This window comes from Triturus cristatus, chromosome 3_2, assembly GCF_964204655.1.
Source record: "Triturus cristatus chromosome 3_2, aTriCri1.1, whole genome shotgun sequence".
NCBI classification, from domain to species: domain Eukaryota; kingdom Metazoa; phylum Chordata; class Amphibia; order Caudata; family Salamandridae; genus Triturus; species Triturus cristatus.
In genome coordinates, this window is record NC_140584.1 from 1169247702 (window position 1) to 1169266434 (window position 18733).

Below are 18733 nucleotides of genomic sequence, written 5' to 3' on the forward strand. Positions count from 1 at the left end.
AGAGTATATCTTTCCCAAGATGTTTCAAATGCTACTGCCTCTCGTCGGAAGGAATTTTTGACCCTGCGAGCTCCATTGAGGTCCCTTGGTGCTAGATTTGGTTTATTTCACCCATGCACTTTCAAAGTTACGTTACAAAATCAGACTTGGACCTTCCAGGATCCTGCTGAACTCAAAAAGTTCATTCATATCCGCTCTAACTCTGCTATGGAGACCTCCTCCTCTTCTTGTGGCTGATTGTTGTTTAATTGTTTTACACTTTCAGATTACTTGAAATGTCTAACTTTTGCTTCCCTTACAGGTCACCCATTTCTGTCCCTGTCTCTGTTTCCGTTTATTAATTTTCTACGTATTAGATTATAAATAGGTTTTTCTTACTCACATGTTTCTAACTTCAAATACCCTCATACCTTTGTCGAAGAATTGTGTCCAGTTTTTGTCCTTCAACATTTGTATTTTCACCCTTGGTTCGTCATAGTATGTCTTCATGTTCTCAAATGTTATTCATTTTTTATTCATTTATCTAGATGGACCGACTTCCTCTCAACCTGGCTCTTCGGTTATGTTCTTTGTTCCGGTGCAATCCGGCCTGGTCTCCCGTCTCGGGGGATCTGTCTCGTTGAGTGTCGCCATATCCCCGTTGTCCTATTTCGTACTCCCCTCAGGTATGTTCTCCTCAGTCGTCCCTTTGGGATATGTGCTGTCTCTCCTTGTACTTACTTTCCTTTTCCGTTTCCTTTATCCTTTTCTCTTCCCTGTACTGGTTGATCAATTCCGATTCTCCTTTGTTTCTATTCACCCTTTTTCCTCTCTTCTCAACCTATTTCATCGATATCTCTCAAAGTTTTCTCCTTTTCGACTTGTCTTTTGCGTATGCCTTTTCTTCTTTACTTCTTCTGTCCTACTTGATTCTATGTTATTTGTTAATTCAAAGTTATTACATGGAATGTAAAAGGTTTTATTAACCCCATTAAGCGGCAGAGAGTTTTGTCCCATTTGGCCTCCTACAATCCAGATATTGCTCTCTTGCAAGAAACTCATCTTAATGATGTTGAATCTCTGAAGTTAAAAAGAAGCTGGGTGGGTACAGTTTTATTTTCACCCTCTGACAACAAAAAGAATGGAGTTGCTATCTTCTGTCACAAGAGGCTTAAATGTACGGTTCTGTCTCAGGAGACGGACTCTGAAGGTCGTTGGGTACTGGCTAAATTATTGATAAACTCGATTCCTTTGACTGTTTTTAATGTCTATGGCCCTGTACAAGCAGACTGTTCTTTTTGGCCTTTGATTACAGAGAAATGTGTTCAATACAAGGATGTATCATTTGTTTTTGGTGGTGACTGCAACCAGATTGTTGATCCGTTCCTCGACCACAAATCCACAGTCCGTTTCACACCACATAAACCCCACAAACAATTTCTTAGTACTATCTCACAATCACATCTTATTGACTCTTGGCGTCTTTCACACCCTGACACGTTGGACTATTCCTTTTTCTCTCCTCCTCACTCATCCTTCTCTCGTCTTGACTATATTTTCCTCTCTAATTCTTTATCTCAGAACGTTCTGTCTTCTTCCATTGAACCTATTGTCATCTCGGACCACGCTCCCATCGTGACAGATTTTGACCTACTCCCGCCACAGCCTAAACCCTCCCGGTGGCGCTTCAACAGTGCACTCCTCACTGATCCCAATTTTTCTTCTTCTTTTCGCTCTTTCGTTGAGGAATTTTTCTCTCTTAATTCAGACCCTAGTATTTCCCCTCACACTCTGTGGGACTCCTTTAAAGCTTCCGCGAGGGGTTTCATCATTGACTTTGTCTCTCGGAAGAAGAAACAGTTTACTCAAAAGCGGAAATCCTCCCTGGCTCATATAAAAACTCTGGAGCACCAGTTCTACACTTCTTCTGATAAATTTATGTCACCGGATCTCCTGCGAGCTAAGTTAGAATTCAACAAATTAACTACAGATAATGCTTCTTCGATTCTCCTTCGCAGTAGTGCACGGTATTACGGAGGTCGCAATAAATCTGGTAAGCTCTTGGCCAATTATCTCAAGTCCCGTAAGGAACGCACTCTTATAGACTCTATATATTCTTCTGCTGGCACTCTTCTCCACAAAGACAAAGAAATCCTTGAACAGTTTCAATTGTTTTATCAGAATCTCTATACCCCAGAGTGTCCTCCCACTCCTTCCCTTATTCAGAGTTATTTTGAGAAGCTCCCTACACCGTCTAATTCTCACCTGAATTTTCCGGACCTTGACCTCGATCTCTCTCTCCATGAACTCTCTGTAGCCTTGTCAGCCCTTACTAAGGGGAAGACCCCTGGCCCGGACGGCTTTCCTGTGGAATTTTATTTACATTTTTCAGATATTTTATTACCTAAACTTTTAACCCTCTTTCAATCATTCTCTTCATCTGGCAAGGCTGAAGGCACTTTTCAAGATGCTTCCATCTGTCTGATCCCCAAAGAAGGTCGCGACCACCAGTTTTGTAAAAACTACCGACCGATTTCGTTAGTCAATGTAGACTACAAAATCTTTGCCAAATTACTTGCAATGCACCTAGACCCCCTTATGCCTCACCTCATTGGCAAAGAGCAATGCGGCTTCGTTAAGGGCAGGCTTACCTCGGACAACTCTCGCCTTCTTCTTAACGTCCTAAATAAAGCTCCCTCACTTTTAACCCCTCTTGCTGCTATCTCTGTTGACGCAGAGAAGGCCTTTGACAGGGTTGACTGGTCTTTTTTGTTCGCTTCATTGCGGTGGCATGGCTTTGGTCCCAAATTTATTTCCCTTGTCTCTCTCCTATATTCTGCCCCCAAGGCCTCGGTACTTGTGAATGGACAACTTTCTCCATCTTTTAATCTTCAGAGGGGTGTTCGCCAAGGTTGTCCTCTTTCCCCACTTCTTTTTGTCTTATCTCTTGAACCCTTCTTATCCTCCATTCGCAATAACACTTCCATTTCTGGTTTCCCATATGGCTCCAATCAATTGAAACTTTCTGCCTTTGCGGATGACATCTTACTATTTATTTCTGACCCTGAATCCTCCGTTCCGCCTTTATTATCCGAGTTTCATTCCTTTTCTTTGGTTTCCGGTTATAAGATCAACTCGGACAAAACCGAAATTCTCCCTCTCACCTCATCCTGTCTCCCCCATCTTTTCTCTGCTACTGGTTTTGCCTGGAGTAGCTCCAAGATTAAGTACCTTGGCATTCTGTTTTCCAATTCCATCTCATCTTCGGTTAAATTGAATTTGTCGGCAGTTATTTCCAGGATTGATCAGTCGCTCTCAGCCTGGAATGCCCTCTTTCTCTCCTGGTGGGGTCGTTTGGATTCAATTAAAATGATGATTGCCCCTATTTTAATTTATACCTTCTCTATGCTACCGGTTCACATCCCTACATTTTACTTTAAAAAAATTGATTCTCTTCTTTCTCGTTTTCTCTGGAAAGGTAAGAAATCCGGAATTTCCATTGCCACTCTCCGTAAGCCTAAATCCAATGGTGGGGTTAATTTCCCTGATTTCCGTCTTTATCATAGATCCTTTTCTTTACGTCAGGCTTCGAGATGGATCTCATCAACTCTCTCTCCTTTCACGCCCCTCTGGCTTCTTATTGAGCAATCTTTACTATCACCCTTTTCCTTTGCCGAGGTGATGCGATTCTCTTCCAGGAATCCTTTTTCTCTTTGCCCCCTATTCAAACATACCTCTTCTCTTTTAAGCCCTTTGGTTCTTCCCTCCGAGGTCACACGTACATCCTTCTTAAATTCTCCTATTTGGTATAACTCTCTTATCCTTTTAAAAAATAGACCCATTTTTTGGAAAGCATGGAGGGTAAAGGGCGTAATGTGGGTCAACCAACTTTTTGATGGTGTATCTCCTTGCTCTTTTCCCCAATTTCAACTTTTATTTCGGTGCCCTCGCTCCTTTTTGCGGAAATTCACAACCCTCATGGCAATTATCCTTGACCGTTTCTACTCTCTTCCCTCTTCATCATCATCGTCGCCTCCTCCTTCTCTTCTTAATATTCTTGCTACACTCCCTAAAGCATCTCTCATCTATAAATCTCTTCTATCTCCTAATCCCAATCGTGTCAAATCTAAAGTGGAGCTTTCTTGGGAAACGGATTTTTGTTGTACTTGGTCAACTACTCTTTGGGATAAGCTGTGGTCCAGATCTCTAAAAATCTCCCGCTCTGCTTCTCTTACTCAATCCTTATTTTATCTGTATCACAGGCTCTACCTTTCTCCGCTTTCTTTATCCCGCTTTTCTCCCTCCTCTGACTCTAAATGCTGGACTTGTTCTTCTTCTGATGCTGACCTTTTCCACATGTTCTTTCTGTGCCCTGTTGTCTCTACCTTTTGGGGGAAAGTGTGGTCATGCCTCTCTCGTATCTTCCCTCTTCCTTCCTCCTTTACACACTCATTTCTCTTTCTGGGTAGCCTTTCTGACTCCTTGAATCTCCCTGCTCATCTACACGGTCTTTTTGACCGGACGCTTGCGCTTGCCTTCCAACATATTTCTTCCAATTGGAAATCTCTAGCTTCTATCTCCTTGCAAGGTTGGTGGAACTCATTATGCCACTTTCACAGATTGGACGTCTCCTTTGCCTCCACTTGTAAACCTGTTCGTAATGTTGATTTTTTCTGGTTGCCTCTCACCACGTATTTGGACTGTTTGGCCCTAAAGAAACCTATATGTCTCAATGCAGAAAATTTTAAACCTCCTTGAACGTCTGGAACTCTCTCCTTTTGCTATTCAGTATAAGTTTTGTTTAATTTTATTGCTTGTTTTATGATGGTAATTTCGCATCGCTGATTTCTTTACGTTTTTTACGACTTTTACAATTTGAAAATGTGTCGTAATTTTTAGATATTGTATGGTTTATATTAATATCTTTATATCTTCCTTTCCCTTTCCCCCTCTTTTCCTCCCTTACCCTATCCCTCCCTTTGCCTCCTTCAATGTTAAAAATTCTCTTAAAATGCTTTGTGGTTTCTAATAGTGATATTAGCAATGTTAAGTTTCTCAATGGTTTCTGTATTATTGCGATGTATGCTGATATCTCTCTTTTGTCATCAACTCTTTAATAAAGCTTTCAAACATAAAAAAAAATAGGAAATAGTTTTAAAAACAAAACAGTATAAAAATAACCAAAAGAAAAAAAGTAATTTAAAAAATAAGTATGATCAAAATTTCCACGATAAAGTAACCAAACTAACTCAAATTCATAAAACAAAAATAACCAAACAAATAGATTATTCTAACTAAAATCCTACAATAATTGGGAAAAGTACATACACTGGGCCCAATTACGATGTCGGTCGGAGTTGCCTCCGACCGACACCACAATTACAATGCGACCCACCTGTGTGTGTGTGTGCGTGGGGGGGGGGAGGTGAATATTTACTATTCCAACTCTAGTCTAACAAATGTTGTAGAAAAGTGTATCCATTTGTGGCAGGGGAGGTCACATTTACAATACCAACGCCAGACCAACAAACACTAGGTAAAGTGCAAACATGGGTGTAGCGGGTTAGATTCACAACACATTAAATGGCACAGCATTGGAGAAGTCCATGTAAAGCCTTTAATTTCAAAAGCTTCTTCGCTTTAGATTTTATTCAAAGTTGTCCATTTAAATGCATAAAATCCACAACCAGCCAACACGTGTTTCTTGCTTCAGAAGGGCTGTTTTCTGAAAACAGAAATGATATTATCTAAATATCGAAAAAGAAAATAGTACGCGCACTCCCTCAAGTTGCCGGAGATTCTTTAAGGGTGTACCGTGCTCACGGGGTATCACTCTCCGAGGTGGAGTGTATATGTAAACATGAAAAGGCACCCCCAGTGATTTGGGGTGTGTCCCCCAGGCACAGGTGAAAGTCCGCAAACGGGGTTTCTAATTATTAGAACAGGTTTGTGTTTTTCTCGAACAAAGGAGAAAAGGAGTTCATCACAAGTTAATATATTCACAAAGTGAAGCTTTACTGTTTTCTATTGCTTCATAGAAAATCAAGATGCCACTTTTAATCCATAGACGAAATGTCTCCTTTACAATTTGCAATTACATTGTCATTCCCAATGCATTTCGGCAAGATTGCCTTCGTCAGGGGATATCTACAAGTAATGATACATATCATGAGTGTAATATACGAGGATAAAGTGTTGATAGTTAACCAAATACGTGAATGGTCAGTGGTAAGTGCGGGTTTAAGAGTGAGAATGGAAACCGTGTGTCCCTTGACAGTGAGCATATAGGTAATAAAAAAATACCTAGGTGATGGATTAGCGGAGGGGTGAATAGCATGCGACTAATTACGGGATGTGGTGAAGATATAAGTGGCCTCGGGTGGTGTGGTGTGTACGTTGGAGGTGTTTTGAGTGAAATAACAAGTGAGTGGCATGCGAGGTAACGGACAAGGTTGTGCTATTAATGGTAACGGGTGTGACGATCGTTAAAGATAATTGATGATCAAACGACCCCTAAAGTAAAATGGTGTTATTAGGTTGTATTTTCTTACCGAATGCGCAGAGCATCGACGTGTGGGGTCAATGGTGGGTTAGTGCCGGATCTCGTCCGGAGACTGAAAAAAGAGGTGATCACGTGGTGCGGTTCAATGCGTTAAAGAGCGAAAGAAGACTATGCGGGTGTAGTGGATTGCTGTGTGAAAAAAAGACTGTGAAAATACTGGGATAATTTAGAAAGTTAGACAAACGTGACATGAAAAAAAGAGAACAATGTGTGAAATATAAGCGGTTAATTTTCGAGGAGGATGAATAAACATTGGAGGATGAAGAAAACAAGAGTAAGCAGTTGTAGGGGAAGTGAAGTAAGGGGAAAAAAGTAAGGGAAAAAAAGTAAGAGGAAAAAATTTTGTAAAAAAGAAGAAAGAGGAAAGAAGAAAGAGAGAGAAGTTGCAACACTTGGGAACAGAAACATCAAAACACTGAAAATGGTTATAAAAGGGTGTAAGGCTATTGAAAAAACACAGAGACTTAAATGAAACAATGTCTGGAGATAGTCCATCAATTATGAATGGTGGATAATGAAAATGTTGTTGTCGTAACCACTATAGGTAACATGTGAATTCTATACGATCATTCATTCCATGTGGTTTCATAGAGTTCAACAAATAAATCCAATGGTTTTCTCGTTGTAGTAGGAATTTGTGGTTGTCTCTCCCTTCTTTTTTGTCGACGGTTTCCAGGATACAGAATTTCAATTGGCTGATTTTGTGTGCTGCTTCTGTGAAATGTTGGGCAACTGATGACTTCAACTGTTTAGTTCTAATGTTAGATTTGTGCTCGTTAAGTCTAACTTTGATTTTTCGTTCGGTTTGTCCAACATAAATCATGCCACAGGGGCATTTAAGCATATATATGACGTTAGAGGTGTCACATGTGGCTGTCGTTCTGATTTTGATTTTATGCCCTTTCATGGGGTTTGTCACATATTTGCCTTTGATGATGTTATTGCAGTTGTTGCAGTTTAGGCACGGGATGGTGCCTTTGAATGTTTGCTGGGTAGTAGGTTGAGATTGTTTCAAAATTTCCCCAATGTTTTTGTTCCTGGTGAAGGCAAAAATTGGTGTCTCGTCAAATATATGATTGAAATCCTGTTCCAAAGTAAGAAGTTGCCAGTGTTTCCGGATGATGCGTTTGTATGAGGCGCTCATGGTGGAGTATTTGCATACTACTGTGATTTGATTTTTGATGTTTTTGATTTGAGGGTTGAGAAGTTTGTTGCGTGTCTTGGTTGATGATCGCTTCAGTGCTTCTTGCAGTACATGATCCGGGTATCCACGAGATCTAAATCTCTTCATTAAGGTATCCATTTGTATGTTGGTTCTGATGGGATTTGAGACGATTCTTTTGATTCTGAGCATTTGGGAATACGGGAGATGTTGTTTGAGGGGTAAGGGATGAAAACTTTGATAGTGGAGAGTGTTGTTCCTATCCGTGGTTTTCCTGTACAGATCTGTTTCAAAACCGGTAGAAGATCGTGTGATATTGACGTCCAAAAATGTGATTGAATGGGAATTGGTGTTGGAAGTGAACTGTATACGTTGATCAATTTGATTGAGTTGTTCCAAATGGTTTTCAAGGATGTCAATGGGGCCCTTCCATACGATGAAAATGTCATCAATGAATCTCAGATAAAGCTTTAGATGGTCAGTCCATGCTTGGATGGAAAGGATGTTGTCTTCTTCGAACCGATTCATAAAGATATTGGCGTACGCTGGGGCTGCGCAATTTCCCATGGAAGTGCCCGTTAGTTGCTGAAACCACTCGTTATTGTGTTGAAAGTAACTGTGTAAGAGAGTGAATTGCATCAGTTCCATTAGAAAGACTTGTAGATCCTGTGGGTAGTTGGATTGTAGTAGTGCTTGTTCAATGGCTTCCAAACCAGATTGGTGAGGGATGGAGGTGTATAAAGAATTGACGTCCACTGTACATAGGGTGATGTTTTCATCTTCAGTGATTGTTATTTGGTTTAGTTTGATGAGGAAATCAGTTGTATCCTTAATGAATGATCTCATGTTGTTGACACTGGGTTGTAAGTGACGATCGAGATATTTGCCCACTGGCTCGTGTAGGCTTCCTCGTGTGGTGACTATTGGTCGACATGGTGGTTTAGTCGGGTTTTTGTGGATTTTGGGTACCATAAATATTGTAGGGCTTTTTGGATTTGGTTGTATGAGAAATTTCTTTACCTTCTCGTTGATGGTACCCATTTCAACAGCTTTTTGAATCAGGAGTTGTAAAATTCCCATGTATGATGTTGTGGGATTAGATTCCAATTTCATGTATGTGTTTGTGTCCTGTAGGTGGGCCGATACTTGAGAATTGTAGTAGTTGGTGTTGAGGATAACTTGTGCACCCCCTTTGTCGGCTTTGGTGCAGATGATGTCTGGATTTAGTGCGATGGCTTTGATTATGCCCAACTCTTTGTTGGTGAGATTGTGAGGTTTGAATGTCTTTTTGGTGTTGAGTTTCGCTATGTCTTTCTTTACTATAGATTCAAACAAATCGAGACTTTTATGGCTGACTGGTGCCATGTAGGTGCTTTTAAGTTGTAAACCCATGAGGGGATCTTGTTCTTGTTCCTTGATAGGTTTTAGAATGTTGTCAAAAAAATGGCGTAGTCTAAGCTTTCTCATTAGTTTGAAGAAGCTGATGTCGAGTTCAAGCGTGCTACTGCCTGAGGTTGGCACAAAAGATGTCCCTTTTTGTAGGATTTTCAATTGAATGTCACTGAAGTGATAATCGGAAATGTTGATAACTAAGTTCTCTACTGGTTCATTCTTTTCTGCCGGTCCTTCTTGCCAGTGGTTGTACGGGTTTGGGGTTGATCCTTGTCTTTTTCTTTGGTTTTTTCTACAGCTCCTCCAGGGTCGTCTTGTTCTGTGTGGCCTACTTCTAAAAAAGAAGAAGAGGAAAAGTTTTCTTCAGAGGTTAAGGTGGTTGAAGTAGTGGTTGATGTTGTCGGTGTGTCGGTCGGGACCGTGGTTTGTGGTGGGCCATCTCTGGGTGTGTATCTTCTAGGTTGTTGAGTCCGATCGCTGTCTGAAGATGAGGTGTCAGTGTTGGCAGAATAAGGTTTGTTTTGTCGACGTTTTGCATATATTTCGGCCCAGGAGTATACTTCTCCCATCTTATAATCTGTTGTATCCCTGCGAAATTTACGGATTTTGCGTTCGTTGACTTCCGCTGTATGCTTGGCTAATTGGATGTTGATATTCTCGAGTGTGTTGGTGAGCTCCTCAGGTGTTAAGGACTTTTGTAACTCGATTTTGATGTCGTTGATATCTTTGGTGAGTTCTTCTAAGATGGATGACAATTCTTCTATAATCAAGAGAATTAAGTCTAACGAACATTTGTTCAAAATCGCCAACCACTTGTCTTTGAACTTCTGTTGATTTTTACAAAGCGAGGGTTTCAGTGGTACTCTAAGGCCCCTTGGTATTCTTTGTGCTTTATGGTACCTGATCATAGTACTGGCATGTAAGCGCTGATTTATTTCTTTTTTGGAAAGGTAGAGGAGTTGACGGATGTTCTGTTCTTTGGTGTTGTGACTAGAATATGTGGTTGAATCCTCGTGTATAAGGGCGTAGATTCTGGCGGCTTCGTCATGCCTGAAAGCGAATGTTTCCGCTCTTGTATCCGTGAGGTGTGAAATTTCATCAAATTGCATAGTTGCTTGGTTGGTGTGCTGCGTGCTAGGAGTCGGAATGAGTTATATTGAAAAAGAAAATAGTACGCGCACTCCCTCAAGTTGCCGGAGATTCTTTAAGGGTGTACCGTGCTCACGGGGTATCACTCTCCGAGGTGGAGTGTATATGTAAACATGAAAAGGCACCCCCAGTTCAAAATCGCGAACCACTTGTCTTTGAACTTCTGTTGATTTTTACAAAGCGAGGGTTTCAGTGGTACTCTAAGGCCCCTTGGTATTCTTTGTGCTTTATGGTACCTGATCATAGTACTGGCATGTAAGCGCTGATTTATTTCTTTTTTGGAAAGGTAGAGGAGTTGACGGATGTTCTGTTCTTTGGTGTTGTGACTAGAATATGTGGTTGAATCCATTTCGTCTATAGATTAAAAGTGGCATCTTGATTTTCTATGAAGCAATAGAAAACAGTAAAGCTTCACGTTGTGAATATATTAACTTGTGATGAACTCCTTTTCTCCTTTGTTCGAGAAAAACACAAACCTGTTCTAATAATTAGAAACCCCGTTTGCGGACTTTCACCTGTGCCTGGGGGACACACCCCAAATCACTGGGGGTGCCTTTTCATATTATCTAAATATCAACATATTAAAAAACTATTGAACAAAATTGTAACTAAAGACATAATACAATTTTCTTCAACTAGCCCAAAACATAAACATACAATATAATACATATAAATACCATCTCTCCACAGTATAAAATTCATATATGAAGAGGAGCGGGAAAAAGAACAGTTTTTTTTATTTTTTACCAAAACGTTTAGGGAAAATTCCAACCTTCTTAACAAATGATGCTCCAAATAATACATTACAATGATATTAGTCCTCTCAACCAGGCTGAGGCTTACCACGATGCACCTGGGGCCAGCTAAACTCAATGGTCAACCTTGTCAAATATTTTACCTTTGTACTTGGGGCCTGATTGAAGTATCATTACCACCAGGAATGCTGTCCACCCGCCGAATTTAGATGCTGTGATTGAACCCATCTGACGACCCTGTGCAATAAGGGCATGGGAGGCAGACCTGTAATTCCGGCCACCTGCTATAGATGTTGGGAATTAGAGGTCAGTTTTCACTGCCTGTCACCGCCAGGAAAACCCTGGCATTGATGGGCAGTGAAAACTGCTTAATGCTCCCCTCGCCATGCCAGAGGACTCCCATATTAGGGGAGCATTTTCTTTTTTAAAATAGAAAATCCTGCTTTGGGGTTTTCTTTTTTAAAATAAAAAAGAAAGCTGCGAGGTGCAGGGCTCCGTCCTCCTGACAGAGCCCTGCAACAAGCAGCAAAATGAATTGACAGTAACCACCGTGATGGCAGTTCCCTGCAATGCTTTATAAAGGAGTGAACGCTTGCCACTCATTTATAATTTTGGTGGCCGGTCCTTCCACCAGGGAAACAGAGTAATTTACTTCATCGCCCTAGCGGAACAGGCCATCCACAACAAAACAAATCTGGCCCTGTTATACCTGTAAGGCTTAGGGTGGTCTTCCCCCAAACGATTTGCCTTCTCCCCTCCTATTCTGAACTGGTTTTTGGTAGACTTAGAACTCTGTGCACTTTACTACTGTGCTGAAGTGCTTGTGCTCACGACCTACAAAATGCTCAAATTGGTTTACACCTGACCGGTATATATAATTTACTTATAAGTCCCTAGAAAAGTGGTATACTATATAGCTATGGCCTGTAAATTAAATGCTAGTAGTGGGCCTGTAGCGCTTATTGTGCTACGCACTTAGTAGCCCTTTAAAACATGTCTCAAGCCTAGCAGCAGTTTTAAACTTCCAGTTCGACTTGGCAAAATAGCCCTTTTGCCAAGCCTATAACTCACTTTTTAATACATGTACATCACCCCTAAGGTAGGCCCTAAACAGCCCATATGTCAGACTTCAGTGAATTTAAAAAGTTTGACATGGACTTTTACGTTTTACATGTCCTGGGAGTAAAAAAACTCACAAATTCCTTTTTCACTACTGAGAGGCCTACCTCTCTCATAGGATACCATTGAATTACCTTATTACATTTAATAAGTGATAACTTGTTTGGGCATAGGTAGGAAAGTCATGTTTGTGGTCTGAGAAATTGGAATTTAAAATCATCTTTACTGGTAGTCAGATTTTGAGGCCAAACTTCTCCGACAGCCCTGGAGAGTAAGGACCGTTGGAGAAATGGCTAAAGGACTGCCTGCCCAAATTAGATGGATGGACAAGTAGCCATATTTTACTGTTTCTCACCGCCAGGCAAAAACTAGCGGTGAGGGACATTAAAATCATAATAATGCTCCCCACACATGGGAGAAGACTCCCATGGCAGGGAGAGTATTATTTTTTTTCTTAACATAAAGAAAATCCTGTTTCTGAATTTTCTTTATGTAAAGAAAAAATAAGTACTCTGCTGCGGGGCTGCGTCCTGCGGATGTAGTCCCATCGAACAGAGTAAAACGCATTGGCAGGAAACACCATGATGGCTGTTCCTGGCAATGCTTGTATAAATGACCGCCTGCTTGGCGGTCATTTATAAATTAGGTGGGCGACCCCTCGCCATGTGAATGGAGAAATGTAGGGGGGGGAACAGTGGGCCATCTGCCCAGATATAAATCTGGGCCTAAGTTCCAAGGTAGAAATCTTGACCAGTCAGGGACACTGAAAGCATCCGACTGATGCGCCGACGCCCTGAGTGTGAACTGAACTTTTCCTGCTCAGACTTTTTCCAACCAATTCAGTGGCTTCAGGTGGAGTTCGCTCAAAGCCTACCCAACCTCAGTGGGACCTTCACAGATACAACAGACTGCCTTACCTTGCTGAGAGATTCTGGCTTCCATTTTCCAAACTAAGCCATAGAGTAAAATCCTTGAACCCTATCAGCTGGCACGGCCTTGAGGCCTTCCCTGGCATAATAAAACCACTATAAGGTCATAGTATACAATATCATCATATAGTCCATGAAATTACTATGTTATATATTGTAATAACAATGTCGGTTTCAGGCGCGCTGCATAGCGTAACATATTATCATAACGTTACATAGAACATGAAATAAGAACATTACGGGCTACCCACCGTACCATATTATCATGGGATATAATTTACCATAGGTCATGATAACATCCCATCCTCACCGCCAGTGAAAGGAAGCAGAGGGCTCGACAGGTAAGTTTATGTTTCCTTATTGAAGTCCGAGGTAAACGAGCGGTCAGAGCAATCAACACCACCAACTGCTGCTCCTGACCATTCCACATGCCACCATTCCATGCCACATGCCACCATTCCATGCCACATGCCACCATTCCATGCCACATGCCACCACTCCATGCCACATGCCACCATTCCATGCCACATGCCACCAGTCCATGCCACATGCCACCAGTCCATGCCACATGCCACCATTCCATGCCACATGCCACCATATAACCCGTAGTCAGGGTGGCATGTGCTAGTATTTAAAGGTACAGAACCCAACAAAAACATAACAATATCACAACCTATTCCTAACTTACAGTAATGTGCTAGAATATAAAACTTATAAAAATGAAAAACTGCACAGCTTTTTTCCATTTTCCTTACTTTCAAACGCAAATCTGTAGAGTAGTTGGGCCACATCTTCGACATTGACTCCGGAAGTGCTTTCTCCTCTCAGGCCTCGAATCCTCGTGATGAGGTCAGACACCACGTCATTGATGACGCCAGTGTAGCACACCACCTCCCTGGGCTTCAGCATCCTCTTGTTCAGGGTGGTGCGCAGACTGTGCCAGCGATGGCCTTCTCTAAGACAAAAAGAAGCGATTTGAGAAGGTCAGTGGTACTTCTCTGGGCACCTACTCTATTTAAACTCCAGTGGGCGAGCGAGGAAGCGAGGTCTTGAATGATCTACGTGGAGATTAGCACAGAAACTGTAGATCTGTGTACTGCTGAAAAACTAGAAAGGTCAGTGGCTGGTTTCATCACCAGTGATGCGACCGGTCTGCCAGATACAGCTGCTGCCTTTTGGGAACATTTGGATTTCGCATTTTATGGTGGCTAGAATGAGAGTGGTCCCCGGCACAACCAGCTAACCCCACACCAAAACCAGGGGAAGTTCAACTAACATGTTCCCAGTCAGATCTGTAACAAACCACAGGTCAAACCCACCATGCTTCCATCATCAGAATGCAAATAGCCTATCATGGGCAATGCTTAGTAATAAATAGACTGCAGACCTTTACTATGTACTACCTGAAGATTACTCTAGAAACGTCTTGCTTTGAAATTCATAAAAGCACATGTATTTGAATTCACCCGAGTTAGAGACAAGTATAAGGTTCATTTATCCTAGTTTCAGAGAAGCAAGGGGTTGAAACTCGGTTGGAAAAAGCAGAATAGCTGATCAGAGAAACTGTGAAGAAAAGGATGAGCCTTCTGTGCTAGAGAGTTGGATAGCATGGTTGGCAGAAATGTAGCTCAAAATGAGTCCCTTGTATAAATCACCAGCCATACTCTCTCTATGGTGGTTCTTTTTGCCTGTAGGCCATAGGTTTTCATCTTAGAGGGTAGGACATTTGTCAGCGGACCTCTTGTGTCTGGCATTTACTTCTCATCACTCAAATAAAGCAGGTTTCCATCTAGGTATCTATCCCCTTCCACCTGCATCTGCGTCTCATGTTAAGGAATTTTGTTCAAACAGGGGTAAGAGGTTGTTTCCCATCCACAAAAATGCACAACTCAATTAGACTTTTGATCAGGTCGATCCATGATTTAGAAAATGTCTGTTCCTGCAAAGCAGTTGCTGGATCCCAGCAATCACGATTGGACCAAAGACTCTGCCGATTGAATTGCGGAAAGTCACAACTTGTAGAAATCACTAGACTATTGTCCCTTACAAAGCAGCATTGCATGTAGCATCATAGCTGGCTCAGAAGGAGGATTATACCGACTCAAACGGAATCTGCAGCAAATGAAGACCTTGACGGTGAGGGCTGCAGACGAACCTCCATTGTGAGCCTCAATGTTCTGATCAGCCTGGTCAGGCGCCCCAGCAATTTGCGGACGGAGTGCCATTAGTTGCGCCATGATGGGCAGAAGACCCGCCTTGAACTGGAAGTGGACATTGACATCAACAAGAGGTGACGAGGGTCCCTCTCCTGCCTTCTTCTTCGCAACTGTGCTGCTGGGTCGAGAGGCATTAACAACAGGTGCTGACATAGAGTCAGCATCCAACAATCTGACATGGACATCAACACTGAAGCGTCAAGCAAATGCTGCAATCACTATCTCAATAGTCTCGATGGAAGCAGATCCCTTTAGCCGAACCCCGGGCCTTTCATTCACAAGCAGAGACCGACCCCAAGGTGTTGCATGTTTTCAACAATGACTAAAACAGTCTGGTCAGACGCTTATAATGTTGAGGATCCCAAAAGCAGTCAAATATAAGAAGGCAATATCACTGTTCCCCATACCCAGTAGGGTAATGACTCCATGGGCGTTCTTAACCTACCACTTTTCCAAAAGGACATGATTGACCCATATCCATCACTTGCAGATTCAGGATCACCCTCGCTTCTAAATGCAATTTAAGTGCCAGTCAATGCACTCTATTATTCAGATAAAAAAAATCGCCCAAAAACGTATGCAATTTAATAATCTATTTGTACGAGTTCAATCTGATCATACCAACAAACTGACTGTACATGCTCGCCAATATTGGACAAAAAGTGTTCTCTGCTAGAAAATCATAAGCAACTTATAGGCGGAAGTGAAACGAAGGTCCACAAGTCAGAAGGTGGACCATCTTATAAAACCAAGAGGTGTGATTATGAAGAGTTCCTGTACTCCAGACAGTTGCACCATGGCAATACAAGGAAGTTCTAGCCACCTCCACCCCCCAAACAACGTGCAAATAATCCGACTGTGGTGGTCGAAGTACACCAGATTAGAGAGATGGGGGATGCAAATGCCTCCAGTAACTATGTAAAGGCATTAACTGATGAAGGTTCGGTTGCACCAATCAGGGAGTCAGTTAAGCATAGTGTATGCAAAGACATCAATCGGGTCAGAGAGGGAAACTAGCCGGGCCCAAATCTAACAGGGGATCCACCGATCACAACGGACAGTTTCACTACGCAAGCCACAGTAATAGGGGACCCATCCTCATCGACAACTGGGTAAATCAAAGACATGCCCCGCCTCAGGAAGATGGAAACAGAGAGGCTGCATCAAGACAAAAGCAAAGACCTCATTAGAGCGAATACTGAATACAAGGACAAATTCTATCCAATTTTTGATCAATGTAGAAATCGATGAACAAACTGCAAAGGGACCCACCCATCAAGGTGGAAATACCAGAAACATGAGGGGCCAGGAGAAAAGTTCACGCCCAGCATGGAGGCTGAGCAAAAAGGTCATTGGACGAAGGTAACAAATAGAAAGAAACAAGCTGATCAAGGAGCAAGCTACAAAAGATACTGCACAGGAGAACCAACAGGACAGAAGACCCAGAAGAGTGCAAGAAGCACAGCCTCCTAGAGGAGGATTCTCAGAGCTTCCAGGAGCAGCAGGGATTGCAGGGCTGCAATCTGAAAATGAATTGCAGTCAGTGACAGCAGGCGGGGCAGGCAGCCTCATGGAACCGGGTGTAGTCATAGCGAGCAAGGGGAAGCCTCCTCGGGCAGAGACCGCAGCGACGGCTTCACAGACGGAGTGTGAGACACCTCAATCCCAAGAAGACCCAGAGTATCCGATTAGGAAACCTGCACTCACAGCAAACTACTGCAGGCGGACACGAAACCCAGCATCCCTCCACAAAACCCAGCATCCCTCAACAAAACCCTGCATCCCCCCACGAAACCCTGCATCCCTCCACGAAACCCTGCATCCCTCCACGAAACCCTGCATCCCTCCACGAAACCCTGCATCCCTCCACAAAACCCAGCATCCCTCCACAAAACCCAGCATCCCTCAACAAAACCCTGCATCCCCCCACGAAACCCTGCATCCCTCCACAAAATCCTGCATCCCTCCATGAAACCCTGCATCCCCCCACGAAACCCTGCATCCCTGCACGAAACCCAGCATCCCTCCACGAAACCCAGCATCCCTCCACGAAACCCAGCATCCCTCCACGAAACCCAGCATCCCTCCACGAAACCCAGCATCCCTCCACGAAAGCCAGCATTCCTCCACGAAACCCAGCATCCCTCCACGAAACCCAGCATCCCTCCACGAAACCCAGCATCCCTCCACGAAACCCAGCATCCCTCCACAAAACCCTGCATCCCTCCACAAAACCCTGCATCCCTCCACAAAACCCTGCATCCCTCCACAAAACCCTGCATCCCTCCACGAAACCCAGCATCCCTCCACGAAACCCAGCATCCCTCCACGAAACCCAGCATCCCTCCACGAAACCCAGCATCCCTCCACGAAACCCAGCATCCCCCCACGAAACCCAGCATCCCCCCACGAAACCCTGCATCCCTCCACAAAACCCTGCATCCCCCCACGAAACCCTGCATCCCTCCACAAAACCCTGCATCCCTCCACGAAACCTTGCATCCCTCCACGAAACCCAGCATCCCTCCACAAAATCCTGCATCCCTCCACGAAACCCTGCATCCCCCCACGAAACCCTGCATCCCTCCACGAAACCCTGCATCCCTCCACGAAACCCTGCATCCCTCCACAAAACCCTGCATCCCTCCACAAAACCCTGCATCCCTCCACAAAACCCTGCATCCCTCCACAAAACTATCTGGTGCAGCATCCAGAACAAACCACAGTGCAGACCCTGCAGACAACAGAGAATCAGAGGACACTCAAAGACGCAGCCCTCAAGCAGAAACAGGTCATGAGTAAATACACAGAAGTTGACAGCATTCAAACAGGATGTCTATCCCCCACTGTTGTCCCTACTGAACCCTCTTTGGCGGGCACTGCCTCCATGGACATTGGTTGTAAGGGGTGCCTGTTGGACCAACGATAGCACTATACAGCGCAAGCGAACCAAGCTCGGCCTAGTTCAGGTCCTCAGACACATCAATGTAAATCACCGCGGGTTCATCAGCATCCAAGGGGCCGATGGTGGCTCGCAGCGGCCCTCTCTACCAAAGACAGCGGCGAACGATTCACCCAGAATACAGATCCTTCAACTGCAATGGAGAAGGATTTAAACATATATTCATGGAAACTGGGGTGGGGGGTGGAGCTTAAATAAAAAATAAATAAAAATATAACGACGATCATGGCCTGACAAGTTCTTGCAACAATTTCATATAATTGTGCTGCAAGAGACATGGGCTCAGACATCAGTGGCGCTACTAGGATATATAGAATTAGTGAGCCCAGCAGCATAGGTAAAAAAAGTCAGGATGTCCAAGGGATGGGATGTCCTGTCTATCTGTAAAAGCAGTGGATTAAACTTGCACCACCCCGACAGCTCTTGAAAACTGAGCCAGGGATCCTGCCAGGGAGTATAAAAGGATGGGCTGCGGATCCAGAGTTGCAACAGATACTCATTAATATAT

At 43.3% G+C, this 18733-nt stretch overlaps 1 protein-coding gene and 1 long non-coding RNA gene across 6 annotated transcripts in view; one reads left to right on the top strand and one right to left on the bottom strand.

Annotated features, from left to right (window-relative positions):
* LOC146859369 (uncharacterized) overlaps nucleotides 1-18733 on the top strand; it is a 245347-nt gene that overhangs the window by 150337 nt on the left and 76277 nt on the right. For all 3 annotated transcript variants that reach the window (XR_014980097.1, XR_014980099.1, XR_014980098.1), the window contains one exon: nucleotides 528-665. This is a non-coding gene — a long non-coding RNA (uncharacterized LOC146859369). The remainder of the gene's footprint in view (nucleotides 1-527; nucleotides 666-18733) is intronic.
* The window catches only part of LOC146859370 (sterol 26-hydroxylase, mitochondrial-like), a 139929-nt gene that overhangs the window by 37156 nt on the left and 84040 nt on the right, over nucleotides 1-18733 (bottom strand). For all 3 annotated transcript variants that reach the window (XM_085650049.1, XM_085650051.1, XM_085650050.1), the window contains exon 4: nucleotides 13803-14002. In XM_085650049.1, the coding sequence (XP_085506175.1) occupies nucleotides 13803-14002 (200 nt within the window). The remainder of the gene's footprint in view (nucleotides 1-13802; nucleotides 14003-18733) is intronic.